Source organism: Hetaerina americana, unplaced genomic scaffold (assembly GCF_022747635.1).
Source record: "Hetaerina americana unplaced genomic scaffold, ioHetAmer1.1.p SCAF_4, whole genome shotgun sequence".
Taxonomy (NCBI): Eukaryota; Metazoa; Arthropoda; class Insecta; order Odonata; family Calopterygidae; genus Hetaerina; species Hetaerina americana.
Window position 1 is genome coordinate 74,804,713 of NW_027286985.1, and position 18,552 is coordinate 74,823,264.

General features: G+C 39.5%; 1 protein-coding gene across 2 annotated transcripts in view; it reads left to right on the plus strand.

Annotated features, from left to right (window-relative positions):
• skd (mediator complex subunit skuld) overlaps positions 1-18,552 on the plus strand; it is a 151,983-nt gene that overhangs the window by 73,760 nt on the left and 59,671 nt on the right. For both annotated transcript variants that reach the window (XM_071590792.1, XM_071590794.1), the window contains exons 5-8: positions 9,311-9,771; positions 15,609-15,791; positions 16,827-16,970; positions 17,849-18,347. In XM_071590792.1, coding sequence (XP_071446893.1) covers positions 9,311-9,771; positions 15,609-15,791; positions 16,827-16,970; positions 17,849-18,347 — 1,287 coding nt within the window. The remainder of the gene's footprint in view (positions 1-9,310; positions 9,772-15,608; positions 15,792-16,826; positions 16,971-17,848; positions 18,348-18,552) is intronic.

Here is an 18,552-nt window from a genome sequence, read left to right on the forward strand (position 1 = left end):
GCCCTTCAGTTAACGTATACAGCATAAAAGAAAGCTTCCTATTTGTTTGGAAGAAATCCTGGAAAATGACGGACGTTTTGTCGGTAATTCAAAAGAATAATACGTAAATTTTGATGTGATTCAGGCGATTTATCTCTAGCGATTAGTTATCATTTTTTTCAGGTGGCGATCGTGCTTCGAAGTTTTAAAGTCTCCTACTCGAGTTTTCATCACGTACTTACTAAAAATAGCCAAGAGTCGAATATGTCGTCTTCCTGTGAAGCATTTCGATATATTATCGGTAAAACTTTCGGGTCATTTATGCAACCACCTCCTGTTCAAACCCGTGAATGTTGGCACGCCTGCATCCAACTTGGGCCGAACACAGTGCAGGTTATGCTATTTCCCCCTCTCTCCCTTCCTCCCCGTCCCCTGCCGCCCCTCCGTGTCCTTAACCCTCCTCCCCCCTCCTGTGAGGGAGCGCTCCGGCGGGGCGAACTCTTGTGGCGTTGGTGGATGCTGGGAGCATGGAACCGATCGAACGCTGAAATTGTGCGGAGTTGGGCCGGGGGGAGCTTGAAGGAAACAGGGGGGGAAAGAGCGCGAGTGGCGGGAAACTTGGCGCGGCGGTCGAGCGAGACAGCTCACAACGATGTTCCCAACGGCGTTGCCCTCTTTGACAACACTGATTTCTTCCTCCATTCCGCGGTCCTAGTGTCCCTCCTTCAGTCCACCCCTTACCGCCTGAGCAGTCCTGTAGACGAAAAATCTCTCATTTTCAAGCCTTCCTTAACGATTTCGAAGAGCAAGATGGGAATGCCGTAAGGCGAATAAGAGGGAGCGCAAAAATCGTGTCACAATTTCTAAATGCCTGACAATGGACATATCCTAGCATAGCTTCCCCAGGTGATAAGGCAGACAGACATCGAGAAAGTTGCCTACGGCAAAGCGGATACGCACTTTGTTTGGAACTCAAACGAAAAGGTGTCACACTCACGAAGAGCTGCGATACGTCCATGCAGACGACCATATTTCTCATCGAGGAAATTCGCTGATGCAATTCTAGTGGGAGTACTCGCATTTTAGGTTTTTGGTCAAATCACCATGGAGTGTGAAACTTTAGTTTTGATTCGCATACTAGTATGCATGTCAATTCAGGTGTGGCGATAGATATTCAGTTAGACACAATGCAGCTAAACGTTTCAGTATTTTAGGTTATACAGCCTCTTCCTAAAATGAGGTTATTGATGGATTTGCTAAAGAAGGGGTCAGTTATAATCCAAAAAGACTAAAATCAATCTTACCCGTTAACGCCGCAAAATGAAATTGAGGGAGAGCAAACTTCTATCCACCAACTAGAACTTAAAATAATGTGAAAGGGTCTAAAGGAAGAAGCCTAAGGACCAATGTTTAGCGTTGCAAGGGGATTTATTTCAATATTGAGAGAAATATTATTACACTAGTGTGTATGGCTGGCACCCTACTGACCCCCGCCACCAACCCTAGCAGCGGCTTGCGGGGTATTGTGTAGGTGTACTATAGAAGGAACACACCCTTACATTTCCTAAGGGTTGAGAATGTCTGCATGTATATGCAAAAATCATTGGACGAAACAGCACCTCATATTTGCATGCATGTGCTCAGCAAGGACTTAAGTTATTTCCTCGAGTTGCCAGTCCTACAAGTGAAGGGAATCAGAGGTATCCACAAAGGAGGCGCATCGGCTTTCAGCATGGCTTTGGGAGATCGGATTGCGGTGGTTGGCAGATTGAACCTTCAGGTCAAACTAACCCCCATAATTCTTGCAATCCACTGTCGATCAGTATGTATTTTACTATTTTTTTTAAATTTGAGTTCGAAATGCTTTAAGTGCGACTTAAAATCCATTTTGTGTGAACAATTATTATTAAAGCTACGGAAATAACAAATTTAACCGTAATTATTTAAAAAGATTTTAAACGTGGGCATAAAAAAATAATACGCTTGAGAAGTGAGGAAATACAGGCACACAATTGACATACAATTGGCGTACGTTTTGTTACAAATATGCATGGAACGGTGATTCTCAAAAGTCAGGAACACTCGTCTGGATGTTTTTGCGTGTGAAAATTCGAGCTGAAAAATCCGTTTGAACGGTAAAATTATTACGGTGTGGAAACACTTGAGGAAAGGAGTACACACATTAAATTCTTTTTTTGTACTCAATGTCATTCTCTGTCGTGTCCAATGTGAACATACCAGTTTTTACCTACTTAAATATTATAAGTACTTATGACTATATCATAATGATTGGTGACCTGAAATAAAATAATACGTTAATTTAAACTTTTCAATGTGATGTGGATCTCGTATCCAATTTGTTTAAAAGTTACAGAAGTATTGGTGAATGGCTTCTCCACTCAATCACTAATTAACGCAGTGCAAATGAAATAATTCTCTTTGGTTAGGCATAATATTTTCTTGCGGGTCAATCCCCGAATTTTCACTAATATCAGATGTGGGGCTCAAATTTGTGTTGCCAGATAATGCTCTTTCCACCTTTTTAATCTGGCAATTCGTATTTTCATAAGCGAATTTATAGTTCTCAAGTTTTAAAAATTATCCTCGCAATTTTATATTCGAATTATAATAGGTTTGCATGTTTAACGTTCTTAAGCTGTTTGTAAGTAAGCCTAAATATGTATTTGGGTAAAAATAAAATACAAATCCGTTTCATTCGTTGGTATCCCGGGTCTCCGTAATTTCTTCTTATAGCTCCCTTTGGATTATGCGTCTTGGTCGTCGGTTTCGCGGGGCATTATGTCCGTATTGCCATTTACTGCAATTTTCTCGGACTGCAACTGTCAGTGAAATGTTAAACCTGAATCGCCGATGTGTTATTGATTGAATTAATTATCCTGGAGAAATTGGGTACAATAATGCTAGCTTAATTTTAAAGAAGAGAACATAATTCGATTTTGTTGCAAAAAAATTACACCTGAGTGAAATTACAATTATTGCGAAGTAGATTGAATATTGAACCTTGAATAAGGAATTTAGGAAATAAATTGACATTCCAGTTGCAAGATAGTCAGGAAAATTGAAGGTAGTCTGCCTGGAAAACGGAGAAAGTCGGGCAAATGGAATTTCACTCCGTTCGTGAGATTGTGTACAGTTTTGCATTTGCACAGGTGGATTGACTGCGTGGATGCCTTTCTCTGTTATTATCGTCACGTAGCCTTGACCTCATAACTAGAGCATGTTGATAAGTGCACACTGATTTTCATGAATTTCTTTATAACCGCCGAAATTGAAATGAATATACTGACCGTTAATCGAGTGACCTCGTTGGCGAGGCTGTATAGTTGTAAGTTTTTGGGAAACTTTGGGTGAAGGGGGTCGTAGGAATTATTGTGTGGCTGTATTTGATGGTCCTTGACAGACACTCCCTAATGGAAAGCTGGCCTTGTTACACATGACCGCCGCGTGCTTGTTTGTCTGTAAGTCTATCTAAGTATTATCTAGACGGTCACAAGGTACATCTGCGTTGGATACATTAGGGGCAGTCCAAAGAAAACTGAAACCCCGCTATAACACTCAATCCGCGCGAAAGATGGCAACACTGTTTGTACGTATCAATGCTGTGGTAGGAGAACTGCATGGTGACAACTCAAAGGCGCCTGGGGTTGTTGGGCTATATTCTTTTTGGTGCGCAGACTGGTCGAGTGTGTTCGTCCGTTTCATTTGACCGGTCCTCATATTTGAAACGGCTCTATGACATGACTAACGATATTTAAAACGTAATTACGTTTTTGCATATTTATCCATTGGAAGATGCTTCCCATGATAAACATTTTTCTCTTGTAAAAATCGTCATTTATTATTATTTTGTGTTGGAAATCAATTGCAGTAATTTCAGTTGTTTGATGATCAACTCTACATCCGGTTCTTAATTGTTACCTTGAGAGATGACCTTCCTTGAGAATAATACTAATGTTTGAACAATCCATAAATTTAGTGATGTGAGCAAGTCATTTACAGCTGATTGAGAGGCACCTCGCCACTTACATTTCACTCTGCTTCTATGCATCGCTGCAATAAGAAATAAAAAATAATGGCAAAGAGAATGAATGCTGAATATGGGGAAAGATTTTTCAAGATGCCCTTAAATGGCAATTACCACACTACCATGATTTCGACCGAACGGAAGTATCTCAGTAAGCGTTTCTTGTCAAAGTGAACGTTCGGTATGTGCCCCTGACTCTTATGTTGAATTAGGCGTTTCAATCATTTTCTATCCGTGATCATAGTGTAATTTTTGGGAGTGAATTACAGCGGGGGGTGGAGTTAGAGGTTTGCATCTACTTCCGTTATAGAGGCTAGGGAATTTCGTCCGACGCTCGTAATCGCAAGGGCTTTAAATGTTTTTGGGTTATTATAGCAACCGCCCTGGGTTCGTTGCGCGCCCGGAAGGATGGAGACTCGAGCGAGGGACCAAGACGCAATCTTGACGCCGCCTGGCAGATGAGAGAACGGCCCCCGACTTGTCTCGTATCTTTCAGATTCCTGGGCGGATATACCAAGGGCACCAGCGAGAACCAAAGTATCTTGGGTTTGCTTTAGGTCATATTCGCCTAGCCTAGCCCTGGGTGTGATATTTTGAACGTATTTAAAGGAATTAGATGATTGGTGTTTAGTGTAGTCTTCCTGTATTCGTTCTTTGCGTGTTCGACGTTCACGGCTTTTAATTAATGACATAAGGATAGCGTAACTTTTTCATGTCAATAGTTTTTAATTATGTAAATCTGTTACTTAGATTGTGTATATTGCGGGAAAATCAGGGACAGATAGAAAAATTTTCTGAAACCAGGTATTTTTTTCAAGGGCGAATCGCAATAATTTTTCTATGAACCGATAATTTGAAATACTTCTCCACGGTAAGCAAATAAAATACGAAAAATACGATATCCCTGTTAAATGTTGCTGTGTGGCCAATGAGTGTTCCAAGTAGTTAATTCATACTTCAAGTTTTACCTTTTGCGTAAACCTGTAGAATAATCTTGCGGAGCATGTTGAATATCTCCGAGTTTGTACGCCTGGCAGGACTACAAAAAAGTATGGAAAACCATTTTTAGATAAAGTAAGCCAAGAAGAGTAGTTTGTATTCTTTTTTACCACGGTGGCGTGGAAATTACTCTGCTAGATTGTTGCTGAAAGAGAACACGATGTTTTATTTGTACTGCGCATTAAATATGAGCAGTTGGAATCCAGGCACCCGGTTGGAAGGTTTAATACAAGAGAGGGAGCCCCCTGGAATCGTTGACAGTTCCATGACCGCTCGCCCTCATTGACACACAGAAACAACCACACGCCCCAAGTAATGTGAAATAAATCCAATCGACAGTCGGAACTGATTTTATTTCTCCATTTAAGCAATCACCCGTAGATTGGGTTTAATGTGACGTCGTTAATACGAGCGCCGGACTTCGTGACCTAAGTTGAATATCGAGACTGGCCGACAATATTCTTCAATCAAACTTTTTCTTTTGTGTTAATCCGCGGCGAAAGTGTAGCAACAATTATGCGCTTTCGTGGCTTTTCCAGAAGTGCGCGATTAAAATACGGATTGAAATTTTATTCAAGACAAAAGTGAAAGCAGTAAATACGCTATTTGTGTAGGAAGCATTTTGAATTTGAGCATTTCAAAATGAAATACAATAAGCGCATTTTTTCCTGCAAGGAAGCGCTTTATTTCCTAGTTGGCTCTTTAGAAATAAGGTGCTTGGAGAACAGGAGTTCTAATAATGTACCCAGCTAAGACTGACTAAATTTCTGGAGCTGAAATTTGGAAATCACCAATTGTGTCGAGAATTTATCAATTTTTTTAAAATTTAATTTCGAACTAGTGAATCCGATACAATTTCTTGTCTATTATTGTCAAGTCATATGCAAATAGCTGTTGTTAAATCATTATGTGATTTGCATGTTTAACATTGTCGTCTCTTTAACATACGTTACTTTCTTATTCATATATCAGTTGTGGATGAGAACTTGAAGTCTATTAGTTTCAAGTAAATCCGTCGCGGAAGTCCATTGTTTCTCTAGCCAGTGAAGGTACTTTTCCCGCTATGTTATTCCTAAGATTGGAGTCAATCCAGTGCTAATTTAGTATATTATATAAATCGTGCATTTCCAAAGCGTTGTAAATGCCAAAATTGTAAAATATTACTTTTCATACTAAAACACGTCGTAAATGCCTCATCTTTCTATGGCAATACAGTTGGTTTGGATAGTGCTCACTCTAGCGGGAGAAAACTGAACTAGAAGTAGCAGTGCTCGTCAAAACGTTGTAACGTCGTCTGCAACAACGTGGACAGTAGTTGCTCCAATGCTAATCTGACATACGACAACGAGCTACACCATCGACAGGCTGACGCTGCCTTTAAAGCAATGAGTGATGATGAAAAAAAATCCTAAATCTTCGGATGCATACGTTATAACTTTTGATCTACAGCAGCAAATGTACATCCCACAACTAACTAACTCTGAGATGTACCATTCTCAACAAGTTGCGTGCTGTAACTTCGGTATCCACGACAGTGTTACTGGAACTGGTTGCATGTGTATTTGGTAGGAACACTTTGGTGGAAGGGGCTCACAAAAAATGTCATCATGTGTGTATAAATATTTGACCTAAGGGGGAAAACGAAACGTATCTACTGGTCAGATAACTATGGAGGCCCGAACAAAAACAATTTTATGTTGGCGATGTACTTAGTCCTAATAGCAAATAATTTCTTTTCTGAAATTGTCCACACATTTCCAGTGACTGGGCATACTTTTCTTAGCTGCGACAGAGATTTTGCATTGATTGAGAAGAGGAAAAATGTTTGCCAGGCTCACACTCTGAAATGTATTGCCGTATTAATTAGAAGGGTAGCGCATAAGAATCTATTAACGTGTATGATTGAAGAAGAGTTTTACGATTTGAAGACAATAGCCCAGGCCTTCCTGAATACAAAGAATCTTAGAATTTCATCTGCATCCCAGCTTCGACTAACAGCTGCAGAATTCGGTAAAGTACAAGTGGCGAATTGACAAACTGGGGCAAAGGTGTAAGCAGCCTAAACGAAGGTATGGCTGTGGAAAATTTTCGAAACATGAATTTACCTATAAACAGAACACGCTTTGGCCTGCCAGAAAAGAAAAAGGAGACATCAGGAAAATGATGCCTTACCTACAGAATGAAGTAAGAGAGTACTTAGAAGAAATGTTTCAGGAAACTCCGCCAAACACAGCTCCACAAGATGACGAAAGAAAATGAACTTTTCCCAATGGTTACATACAGTGAATTGAATAGCATTTGCATTTTGAAGTTGCAATTAAGAAAAAAACATTTAAAAAAATGTTAATTGATGAGAATTTTTATTTAAAAAAATAGCAGATACAATTCCTTCTTTAAAAATACTTTAATGCGTTATTCCCCTACTCAATAATAAATTTTTCTTTGCACAATACGTTTTTTCTTCTACCTATAAAATTTTACTTTTGGCACTTAAAACGTTTTGGAAATGCACGATTCATTTATTTCTACCCTAGTCTGCTGTTTCCCTCTACTTAAAATCTACATTAATGTATACTCTTTTGAACTTCTTATTCATTCTTCTCCCTCTTATTGTGTATTGCTCTCCCTATTGCATTTAGTATTAGTCTTAGGTTAAGGTAGTTCCTGTTTCAGAGGGCAGTTTGTCGTATTATTATATCTGCTTTTCCATTCGTCTCTGTATTTAAAAAAACAGTCCTGCCAAGTGTTGTCTCTTATTTGCTTTAATAATTTAATTATATTAAATTGAATTGACTTTAATGGCTGTACATTTTCCTTGGCCGTTTAACGTCGATTTTGTGGCGCATACCGAGCACCATTGCGCTGATAGTTATTGTTTTTCCGTCCTTGGCCTTATGAAGTCTGGATAATTATTGACTAAATCTGTAAAAGTCAGGGAAATTATCTATTGGATTTTGTTGACCGCAATATGCAAGGAGTGATGTAATGAAACATAGTTAAAATGATTTTTCATCCAACCATGGTCAAGTAATTTCAATATCTATCTTAATCTACCCATTATTAAAATCACCATTTTTATAACAATCCCAACCCACCAGAATAAAAATTGCTGGAACAACTTCAAAATCGAGTGAATATTGGTTATTAGCTTTTACCAAGTAAAATTGCCTAGCTCGAGAGATGGATTCTGACTTGTTCTGTCGCTGAGTTGAAGAAAGACCAATTTTTCGCCGACAACCGAAAATTCTTGTGATGAGGAATGACACTGATGAAAGGCATCCCACAGTCGCGTGACCATCTCCCACCTCTCCACGTATGCTGAACGTAATGTGTGGTCGCCTAAATCTGAGGCGAATGTAATTGATGATGGGCGGTGGATCAGTGACCTAGTGAGGAAAGATTGGTTTTCCCATGAACCTTAAAAAAGAAAGAAAAATGAAATCATGTACTCTGATTATGTTAGTGCCTTCATTGTTTCGCTGGATTGGCGAGTTTGGCGAGAGACATTTCTCTCATTAGTCAACCTCAATGAACGTTGTTTGTGCATTTTTCTGTTGGTTAAATGAAATGTATTCTCCGATAACATTCAAAATGGAAACTTGTTTGTTTCGAATTCATAATTGAGGAGTGATTACTCAAGCCAAAGCAAAGCCTCATTAAATAAAAAATACTAATAAAACTGTTGGTCAAATCTTTTTCTATGTAGTTTTACGAACATTCAAATCCAATTCTATTTCTCAATCTGCAAGCACCTACTTTGTCTTTGGATTGATGGCATAGATCCTACATAAGGGATTCAGCAATTGTTTGCTTCTTCTCGACGTAATATTATGTATCAAGCGCACATCGAAAGATAAACAATATTTAATGGCATAAGAATCAGGAAGATAACAAAACACTGGAAGCGATATGAAATAATAGAAATCCTCTCGTATGTTATTGTAAGGTATATGACTTGTCAATTTGCCCTGATCATGCTCCAGGGGTATTGTTGATTCAATAATATGTAAAAACTTCATTGTTACGGCAAGCAAGGGTTGGCTGTTGATATTGTAGTTGGAGGTTATGCGATCATATTAGCTAAGTTCAGTATGAAGTGTCACCATATGATGCTCTGAAATTGTAATGCTCGTAGGCAAATACTTGCTCGCCAATATCAAACATGCTAAGCGGAGTATATACCAATTTTACTCTGCGTTCCATGCCTAGGTTAATCTGTATCCTTGGAGAAATGCATGCATTTGGGTCGAATGCCGTGCTAACCTCTGTTATCCTTCTCTTCCGCAGCACCCACCTCTCCTTCTCGTTCGCCTTCTTCGTGCACGGCGAGAGTACTGTGTGCGTGAGCGTGGACGTCCGCCAACATCCTCCGGTGCGACGTCTGTCGCGGCACCACCTGTCGGGCGGCGCGCACTCGTCCTCGTCGCCGCACCACCATCACCATCACCACGGGTGTGGGGGCTCGCCGTCTTGCTGTTGCTGCTGTCCGTCGGGGATGGCGGGGGCGGGCGGTGCCGGCGGAGCGGCCGCCTCGTCGCTGTCCCCGCCCTCGTCGTCGGCCGCCTCCACCACGTCGCCGCACTCTTCGTCCACCGCCTCGCCGCACTCCTCCTCCTCAACCTTCTCCTCCTCTGCCTCCTCCAACAACTCGGGGTGTGGCGGAGGGGGCGGCGGTGCCTCTGCCGGTTTCCCGTCTTCGCCGTCACCTCCTGGGGCCACCCCTACCGGCATCGGGGCGACGCAGAATGGTGAGTAGTCTTTTGGGTGAATCTGCATGGAAATTTATTAGAACTAAGTAACAATCTCGAAAAATGTGGAGCGAGATTCGCTGAGTTGCGTGGAAGTTCTAAAATGTTAGAAGTCCTCAAAACACACCTTGTTTGGTGTGATGGTTTAAAAAGTTTTTCCTGTTTGAATATTCTCGATGAGAACGAAGTGGTGTTTCGTCGTACTATCCCTTAAACTTTTTAAGCAGTACTGCATTGTAGAGATTCTAGGGTCAGTGTTTACCAAATTAGAACTTTAATAATCAGTTTTCAACGATTACTCAGCGTGTTTTGTTCAGCATTAAAATTTATTAAAAATAAAATATTCTTATGCCTTCATAAGTGCTCGATTTATTCATTGGCCACAAAACCCTGTAATCTTAGGTTTTTATTAACGATGATCGTAAAAATTTCTCTAGCGCCCTCTAAATCCGTCAGGATTATGTTGCGTGTTTAGTGGAAATAAGTAGCCCCTAATGTCAATGCGGCTGTGTGCTCAACCTCATCGCATCCGAAGCTAACGGGTCAGACACTACGATATTTACCAACCTCTCTTTAGAATGGCTGACTTGACTTCGTCTTCTGCTCCCTACATGAACATGAACCAGTACCCTCTTTTGGTTTCCGAAAAGGCATCTAAAAGTGCACTTCACTCCATCACTTTGACTGAACATGCTGTCGAACCATCAAAGCAAATAGCAAAAGTTTTTATACCGGTTTTATGACCCTGTCATTCCTCCAAGTTATGAGTTCATCCACTGGAATTAGCAAGTCGAAGAAAAAAGTGTACTCGTGGATATGTTTCTGACGAGAAAATCAAGAGGTGAGCGATATTGTGTTTGGGTCCCTATTTTTTCTTACGCTTAGTCACAAACGCATGGACGTGGCGAGCATGGTGGACGGGTGTAAATTTTATGTTCAAATATGTCGTCAGTTTCAAGGACGACTCTCATTGCATTCTCCTGATAGTCCTGTTTTTGACTGGGCCATGGGAATTGGCGCGTTTCGTGTTGAATCTAGGAGAGAAACGCGCGAAAAAGGACCTTATCCGTCAGGCGGGATTTGAAACTTCAGAGGAAAACAAAGCCAACCGATGGCTATCGTTTCAAAATACTTGAACTTTTCAAATAACCCGGAAGAAAATTTGCGTCGATAATTCGAGCATATTCAAGTTCGCTAAGGTGCACGCTTCGAAATACTTTCCATTGGCCCAGTTAATATTTTAAGGTTTTAACTAAAATCCAATAATTATAAACCAATTGATTTGATGCGGAAAGGGACAATTTGGTCGTGAATAAGTGATTGTAATGCCTGTCAAGTCTACTTATTATCATGAGATATCAGAGCGAATTAATGATTTCCCAATGAATTTATTCCCGTAATACCATATTCAAACAAAATTAACATATCTAGTATTCATATTTCTTGGTGAATCGCGAGCCATTTTTTTCCTGTTTGCCAACGTGACTAATTGTTCTTATAGTAACTCAGTTAAATGTTATTTATTGCATTGCGCCAGGTCCTGCGTGTAATGCGAGTACGTAATAGAAACACATGTGGTAAAAAATTTTAATCAGATTTATTTAATTCGGAATGAACCCTCTTATGAGGTGGTTGGCAAACTTCTGAAAGTGATCAAGGATATTATTATTATTACTTAATTATCGACCTAATTTCAATGTTTCTGATATCTTGACCTGAATCGTGGGAAATTATTAGTTAGTACTTAAATAGGGCCACTTGTGACACTATGCGTCGGTGTTATTAATCGGCCGTGTGCATAGGCTGGCAGGTTGGCGGTTGGCGTAAAATGCCCGTGCTATGTTAAGTTACTGTTCGGTATGAGCTCAGAATCGGAGGGTTCGCTGCTAATTGGCGTGCCTACTGTGGAAATTATGTCAGAGTTGCCTATAATACGTAGTAATGAATTCAAACCCAATTTTTCCTATGAATCTTACCACTAATGATCGCCGCGGAAGAGAACCTTGATTTAGGAATTTCGCTGTTACATAGGTCTCGTGAAGGATGTATGAAACACATGCACCTTTGAGGAACGTAACTGTAGCTTCAACTCATTGCGAACTGGCGGACTTTAACAAAACCCGATTACTAAGTGGTCTCTTGGTAGTAGTAGTAGTAGTTTTGAGGGGAGGCGACCGACAGCTAAGGTCATTTGCGCCATAGGGGAAGGACAGGAAAGGATGAAGGGTGGAGAGAAACCCGGCGTCAGCATTAGCCTACTCTTTACGAAAGGCGCCAAGGGGTCCGCGGCTTAACGTCCCATCCGACGGACGGCGTACTCACTCAAAGTGCCCTCCACAAAGCACCTCAAGTAGGGATCGAGATACCTCTGAAAAATATTCAACACCGATAAGTATTGATTCGCTGTAATATCTGGTGGTATCATAATCTATACTGTAATAATTGAGCATTTATATTCTCGAAAGGTGGAAAGAGGTGTACGTATTCCTACGCTTTTCAAGAAAATTCCTCTTTATGAATCCAACGTGTTGAGTTAAGATGCAACTTACTTTCGTAAAGTTGCAAGTATTAATGGCGCTTTTATTACCGCAGCGTTTTTCCTCCTTATTTTCGTTTGAACAATAGTTTAAGTGTTTCAAAAGTGGCCTTATTGAAGTAAAATATTTGCGGAAAAAGGTAAAATTGAAATGATTTATACAGGAGTCCTTTTTCCATTTCAATCAGTGCGTACAATTCTAATGTTAATTCAGCAGGTTAAATTGTATCTGCAAAAAAGCCTTTATTGCTTTAGAAGGCTCGGGCTTAACAGTCGGCTAAATTTTCTGCTTTTGCTCTCAAAAGAATTAGCACAAAAAACCTTGTAGTTATGGTAACCTTGGCGTGACCCTCACGAATCGGGGTAACCGAATTTACGAATATTTCATATTCCCAGCCGTAATGATATTGCATAGTGTTGACGCATCGATACATAAGGAATATTTTGTTTCCTGTATCAATTTCCAAGTTGGTAATTAGGTTATGATAGATGAAGGGTTACTACGCGCAGGGCTTAAACATTATTGCGAGTGACTCGTAAATAAAAGATTAAGGCCAAGGTATGAAAATTTAAGACGATTTTTTGCTATAATTCTTCATCTGGAGGAGGGAGGTATAGGTTGTTTAAGCCGATAATCCTTAAGATGTTTTCAAGTCCCAACAAATTTTAAAAATTACCCAATGAAACTAATTAAAAAATACGAAATGCCATCACCCTCTTACATCACGGCATCGGAACACTTGCACATCTTGTGATATTCAGTTTAGATCGCACCGCTGTTGCGGACGTAAAATTCACGCGTTGCGTAACGTTAGCCCGATGGAATATTCGTCGGGAGTTTCACGGCAACGAATCGTCGGGCGTGGACTTGGCGAGGAGAAATAATCCTGCATTGGCACTTGGTTTGCTAAACTCGTGGTTGCGCAGGGCTGCAATCACACTAGTGACAATCCATGTGTAATTGCTTTACTTCTTATAGAGGGGAATGGGGATGTGGCGCGGCGGTAAGGTCTGGCCTCTGCAAAGAAGTCCGCCCGCCTGGGTCGTTGGCCGACTTGACTCCCCTCCCTTATCCTCCCACGCCCTCCCCCCTTGGGAAGACGAGGGGGGAAAGTTGTCATGGCTCGAGTTTTTGCCCTTGCGTGTGTGTGTGCTTCGGACGTTGGAAAAGAGGGGAGCGATGAGGCTCTTGACCTCGGGGGGGGGGGGGGGGGGGCGTTGATCAAAGCGGATAGGTGGGAAGGAAGGAAGGAAGGCCTTTGGGGAGGTGGATGGGCTCCACCATCGACGGTCCCTTTCCCATTCTCTTTGATAAGGAGGCCACGCACAGGCGCGCACACTTGCCAACCGCCTCTCCCTCCTCTGACACACATTCCCACGTTTTCCTTTGCCGTTCTTTTGGCTGCGAAGAATCGGACGGCTTCCGGACATTTTTCGTTTCCCTATGAGCAATCGACTTATTATGGAATGAATATTTTTCAATCGCGACAAGACGGAGTAAAAGTTTTCATCATTCAATAATGTTCCAGTTCCAATTAATTCACAAATGAATATTTAGGTCCCAAAGGTAAATTGAGGGTAAATTTTATTTAATAGAGAATAGCGGAGAATTGTGTGCATCACAAACATGAAAATCACAGAAATTAGTTATTTGTATTACTCTAATAAAATATGTGTATCTCAGTTTTATATTAAACTGTGTGAAACTTCATAGTAAAATTGTAAAGTTGTAAACTGTAAACAGACACCTCTATGGCACCTCACAGTATTTAGAGAAAATGGCATCAAAGTCTGATATTATCATAGTAAGATGATTGTTTACTCCTCCTTACCTAGATTTTTCCCTCCAAGTGCATGCAATTTTCAGCAAAGACATGTTGCACCTATTACCAAGGACTAGTTATGGCCAATTTTGCTTTTCTGGTACCGGAACGGTGCATATATTAATACTGATACCTAGCAGAGCTGTTTTATGATTCAATGATAGAGCAGCTTTAAGGTTATCACACATTCCCTTACATGCATCTTTTGTCTTGAGGCTGATTAATCCCTGAAGTTGTTTAAACATATTCAAACTCCAAAACCATACTTAACTGCTTGGCAATTGGGTATTGTTTGATAGTGTTGTTATTATTTTATCAGATTTTCACATTTAGGGGATCATTTAATGAATTCAATTAATAGCAATGGTTAAAATATTTTCATTATTGAGCCAGAATGCTTCGTGTTGATTACCCATAGCTTTCCTGGAATACATGTGTGGCAAAATAATACCATGTGAATTTTATTTCATTAGTTTTTCGATCATCAAATAAAGTTAACTGATGTCACACAATCATTTTTATTAAAAAAATTTTCCAATTAGTCTAACTTTGGTCTCTGCATCACATTTAGAAAATAGGAGGGACAAGCTATTTGATGGCCACAGGAAGGGAAGTGTGGAGCTCCTACCGCATTACACTTCCCATTCCATTTCCTTCAAAATAAAGATTAAAGAAATAAAATCAAAGTATACTCCAGAGAATCTAGAGATGAATTCATACTAATCATGTGCATGTCGGATATGTGCATTTTACTGGAAAATGCTGATGAAGTGGTAAACAAGATAGGATGTAAGGGTGGTTAAAATTTGTATTAGTCTTTTAAGTATTGGCATTAAATTAACATGTTGGAGGAACATGTGGGTGCTGTTGGAAATTATTATGCCTCATATTTCTTAGCAGGAAAGTAAGTGTTTTATATCATATGATACTCATTATATATGAAATAGGGTATATGCAGGTGTAGAAGTCAAAGTGGTATGTTCTTAAATGAAAGTAATCCTTGATGAAATATTAATGTGGATTTTAAAACTATGTTGTGGGACCAAATGGACTGCTTTTTTAGCTTAGCTTGTAGTTAACTTTTTTCTCTGCAGTCAATTATCATTTACTGTCTCATTTTAAGGTAAGGGAGTGCAATAATTGCAGTACTGGCTTGACCTTTTCAGCATTTCATATATTTAATTAACTTAATTTTTTCATCTTTTTGATTGTGCCAAAATATGTTTTTCTTTTGTGGTTGTCAAGATAAGTGAATTTCTTTGCATTCTGGCTTGTGATTATTTGTTGCATAAAAGCAATGAAGGTAGTTGTTTGACCATGATAATATATTTTCTGAAAAATACAAGAATGTATATTTACAAAAAAAATATTTTGAGGCAAGATCTTAATGCACAAATCGCGCCTATTTTATAAATATTTATACAGAATAAATATAAAGCAAAATAATTAAATTAATATGCATTAAATTTTATTTACAGTGATATTAGCCCCATTTGGATTGGCGGGTCAACTCACTGGCCAGTCCTATAAAGTTATGGATGGGCAGACTCAAAGGCTTTTGGAAGAGTGGCGCCAATTTTACCCAATTGATGCTAAGTATTTCAGTCGAGATATGGGTGCAGAGGGTCATTCTCTGCCTCCAGCTTTGGAAGTCCTTGTTGGTAAGAAAGTTACTTTTTTCAGTCCCTTACTTTTATTTTTAGGTTATTCAAAATGAATTGAAATTGATTTCAAGTTATTGTTTTAATAGTTGAAGTTGCATTCACACGTAAGGGTGTTTAAAGACTTTAACTTGTGATTTTTTTATTTTCCTATAATGCATCAAATACTAAGGACCGATTGAGTGTTTTTCTCTGCCTCATTTGGTATTCATTGATGCTACATTAAAGAGATCTCAGGACTGTGACTCTCACTCTGTGTGTCATGTTGCAGAAAGAGTATCTTATATTTCACAAATTATTTTAAATAAATTATGTTGTCATTGAAACATTGCATGAAACCAGATTTTCATCTTTGAAATTTAAGTTAGTTATTGTTGTTGGAAACTAAAAGGTTTGGTTGCCATGGTTTTTACTGAGATAGATATAGCCAATCAATTATTTCCTAGGTAATATTTTGCATTTCTGCAAGAATCTGAAACACTAGTCCGATGGTTTTTGTTGGATTATATCTATTGACTTGATAATATCATTTGAGTCAGTATTCCTCCTGAAATATGAGTATGCCTTCAAAAAATTCATATCCTTAACGTAAGGAATATTATCACAAAATTGTAAATGTAATTAAGTAAAAATGATGAAGGTTTTATTTTGAGAATGCATTGCTTTTAAATTTCTTTTATTTTATGTTCCAGCTTAAACTGTTTCTTCAATTTTGAATGAAAACATTGGGAATCAAAGTCAATAAAAGAGTAACTTTGAAATGCATGCACCATCAGTGAACTTGCATCAAATTCAGTCAATGGCTCATATTTTTATGTACAATGATGTAGAAATCAGGTTACTTTATGCAAGGTGTTTGTTTTTGTGTAATTAACAGATCTAAAAATTCTAATTCATAATACTTACATCAGAATAAATATTCTTGTGTTGATTTTAAAGCATTGAACATTTAAATATATTTTTTGAAAATATTTCTAATGTAATGAAAGTTTGTTGGGGCTTTTTGTCACAAATTATTTTTTTCTTTCATTCAAGGTGGTGTTAGGATGAGATACCCATCTTGTTATGTATTGTTAACTGATATGGATGACTTGCCTGGGCCACACATAGGCATTGGATCTCCTTGTGTTGCTCTTTCATCTCATTCAACTGTTACTAAAACTGCTGGAAATGGGACAGGTAAACACTATAATTAAGAGTCTTTACTTGATAACTACAAAACTGATAACTAAGAGTGATATTTTATCATTACATTGAAAAAAATCCTGATACAGAGAAGCACTTGTACTTTGATGGTATTGAATAATTTATCTTTCATTAAATGGCATTTAGAGGTCAAAAGATCGCTAATGAATTTTGATTTGCCACGTCGAAGCAAATTCTTCGTCAAATACCACTTTTTGCATTGGAAAGTTCTTATAAAATTGTGTAACTTAAATACCAACCAAATTTTAATGTAAATGTCAAATTTTGTATGACGCGGAACTATTAAGTATTATTGACATAAGGATATTATATACAAATTTTCATTATCCTTCATAATATTTTTATATTCATGTATATTTTTCACCTATCTATGTAAAAAGATATAGTTCAATTTTCCCTAGGTTGTTTGAAAATACCCAGTAAAATGGTTCTCTTTTTACCTTCTGGGCTCTAAATTGATAACCAATCAGGGTTTCTGGTAAGCTAGAGAATATAGCTGGTCAGTGTAAATCAACTAAAGGTCAAATTATTACAAAATGTCAGATGTTTCATCGACTTCTTAAGAATATGGGTATTATTTTCTGAATATGCTTTGGAGTTGATTATTTAATACTGGGGTATATATTATTACTGGGCTAGAAAGTTGATGAGGCGATGCTTACATTGATGTAGTTCTGCATGAAAATAATGCTGCTTCGTCATGACCCTAAGTGATAGTGTATGAGAAAGCAGAAGTCTCTCTTCTTGACCGAATTTTGGCCTGAGAAAAGTGAGTGCTTTTCAGATAATAGGGTTCTTGGTGTTTGTGTGTGGGAAGTTGCATCAAAGATGGATTTCTTTCCTCCCGGCAGTGCCTTCGGGACAGCCCCCCGCCACATCGCCCTGTACCCCTCCTCGCTCCCCTCGAGAAGTGCCCCCTGGTCTCTCGGTCAGTGGTGCCGGCAGGGCTAGCTCCCACCACCAGATGGCACATCACCACCATAGCCACCACCACCATCACCACCATCACCATCACCACCATGCATCGTCACCCTCCCATGTGATGGCTGTTGCCCAGCATTCACTCCTGCTCATGGGTGCAGGAGCAGCAGGTGCAGGTACTGGTCTGGGTGCCGGAGATGTGGGAGAGGGTGACTGTGCTGCATATGTGCTCCCCGAGTGTGCATGGCGCGATGCCATTCTGACCCCCCTGGATGGGCAGCAACCCCTTTCTGCCAGTGGCCACCCCAATCCAACTCCCCCTTCAACTGGCCCATCATCCGATTGTGGGGAAAGGAATTCAGTGGCGCTGGAACCTGGACACTGGAGCATAGCAGATCCAACGAGGAGAACTCAGTGCTGCTGCATTAAGTGAGTGTTCACACCCTTGCTCTTTTGATTACAACCAAGCAGTGAGCAGGATGGATCGTGGGGGAGTAGTAGATGTTAATGCTAATGAATGAGAGATTTGGGTTGCAGGTATAGATGAGGGGAAGGGTTTTATAATGCTTCCAGTAGTGTTTGTCATTTTCTATTTTAAGCTGTAATGTGTCATGCATCTCTTCTAGTTCTTTTT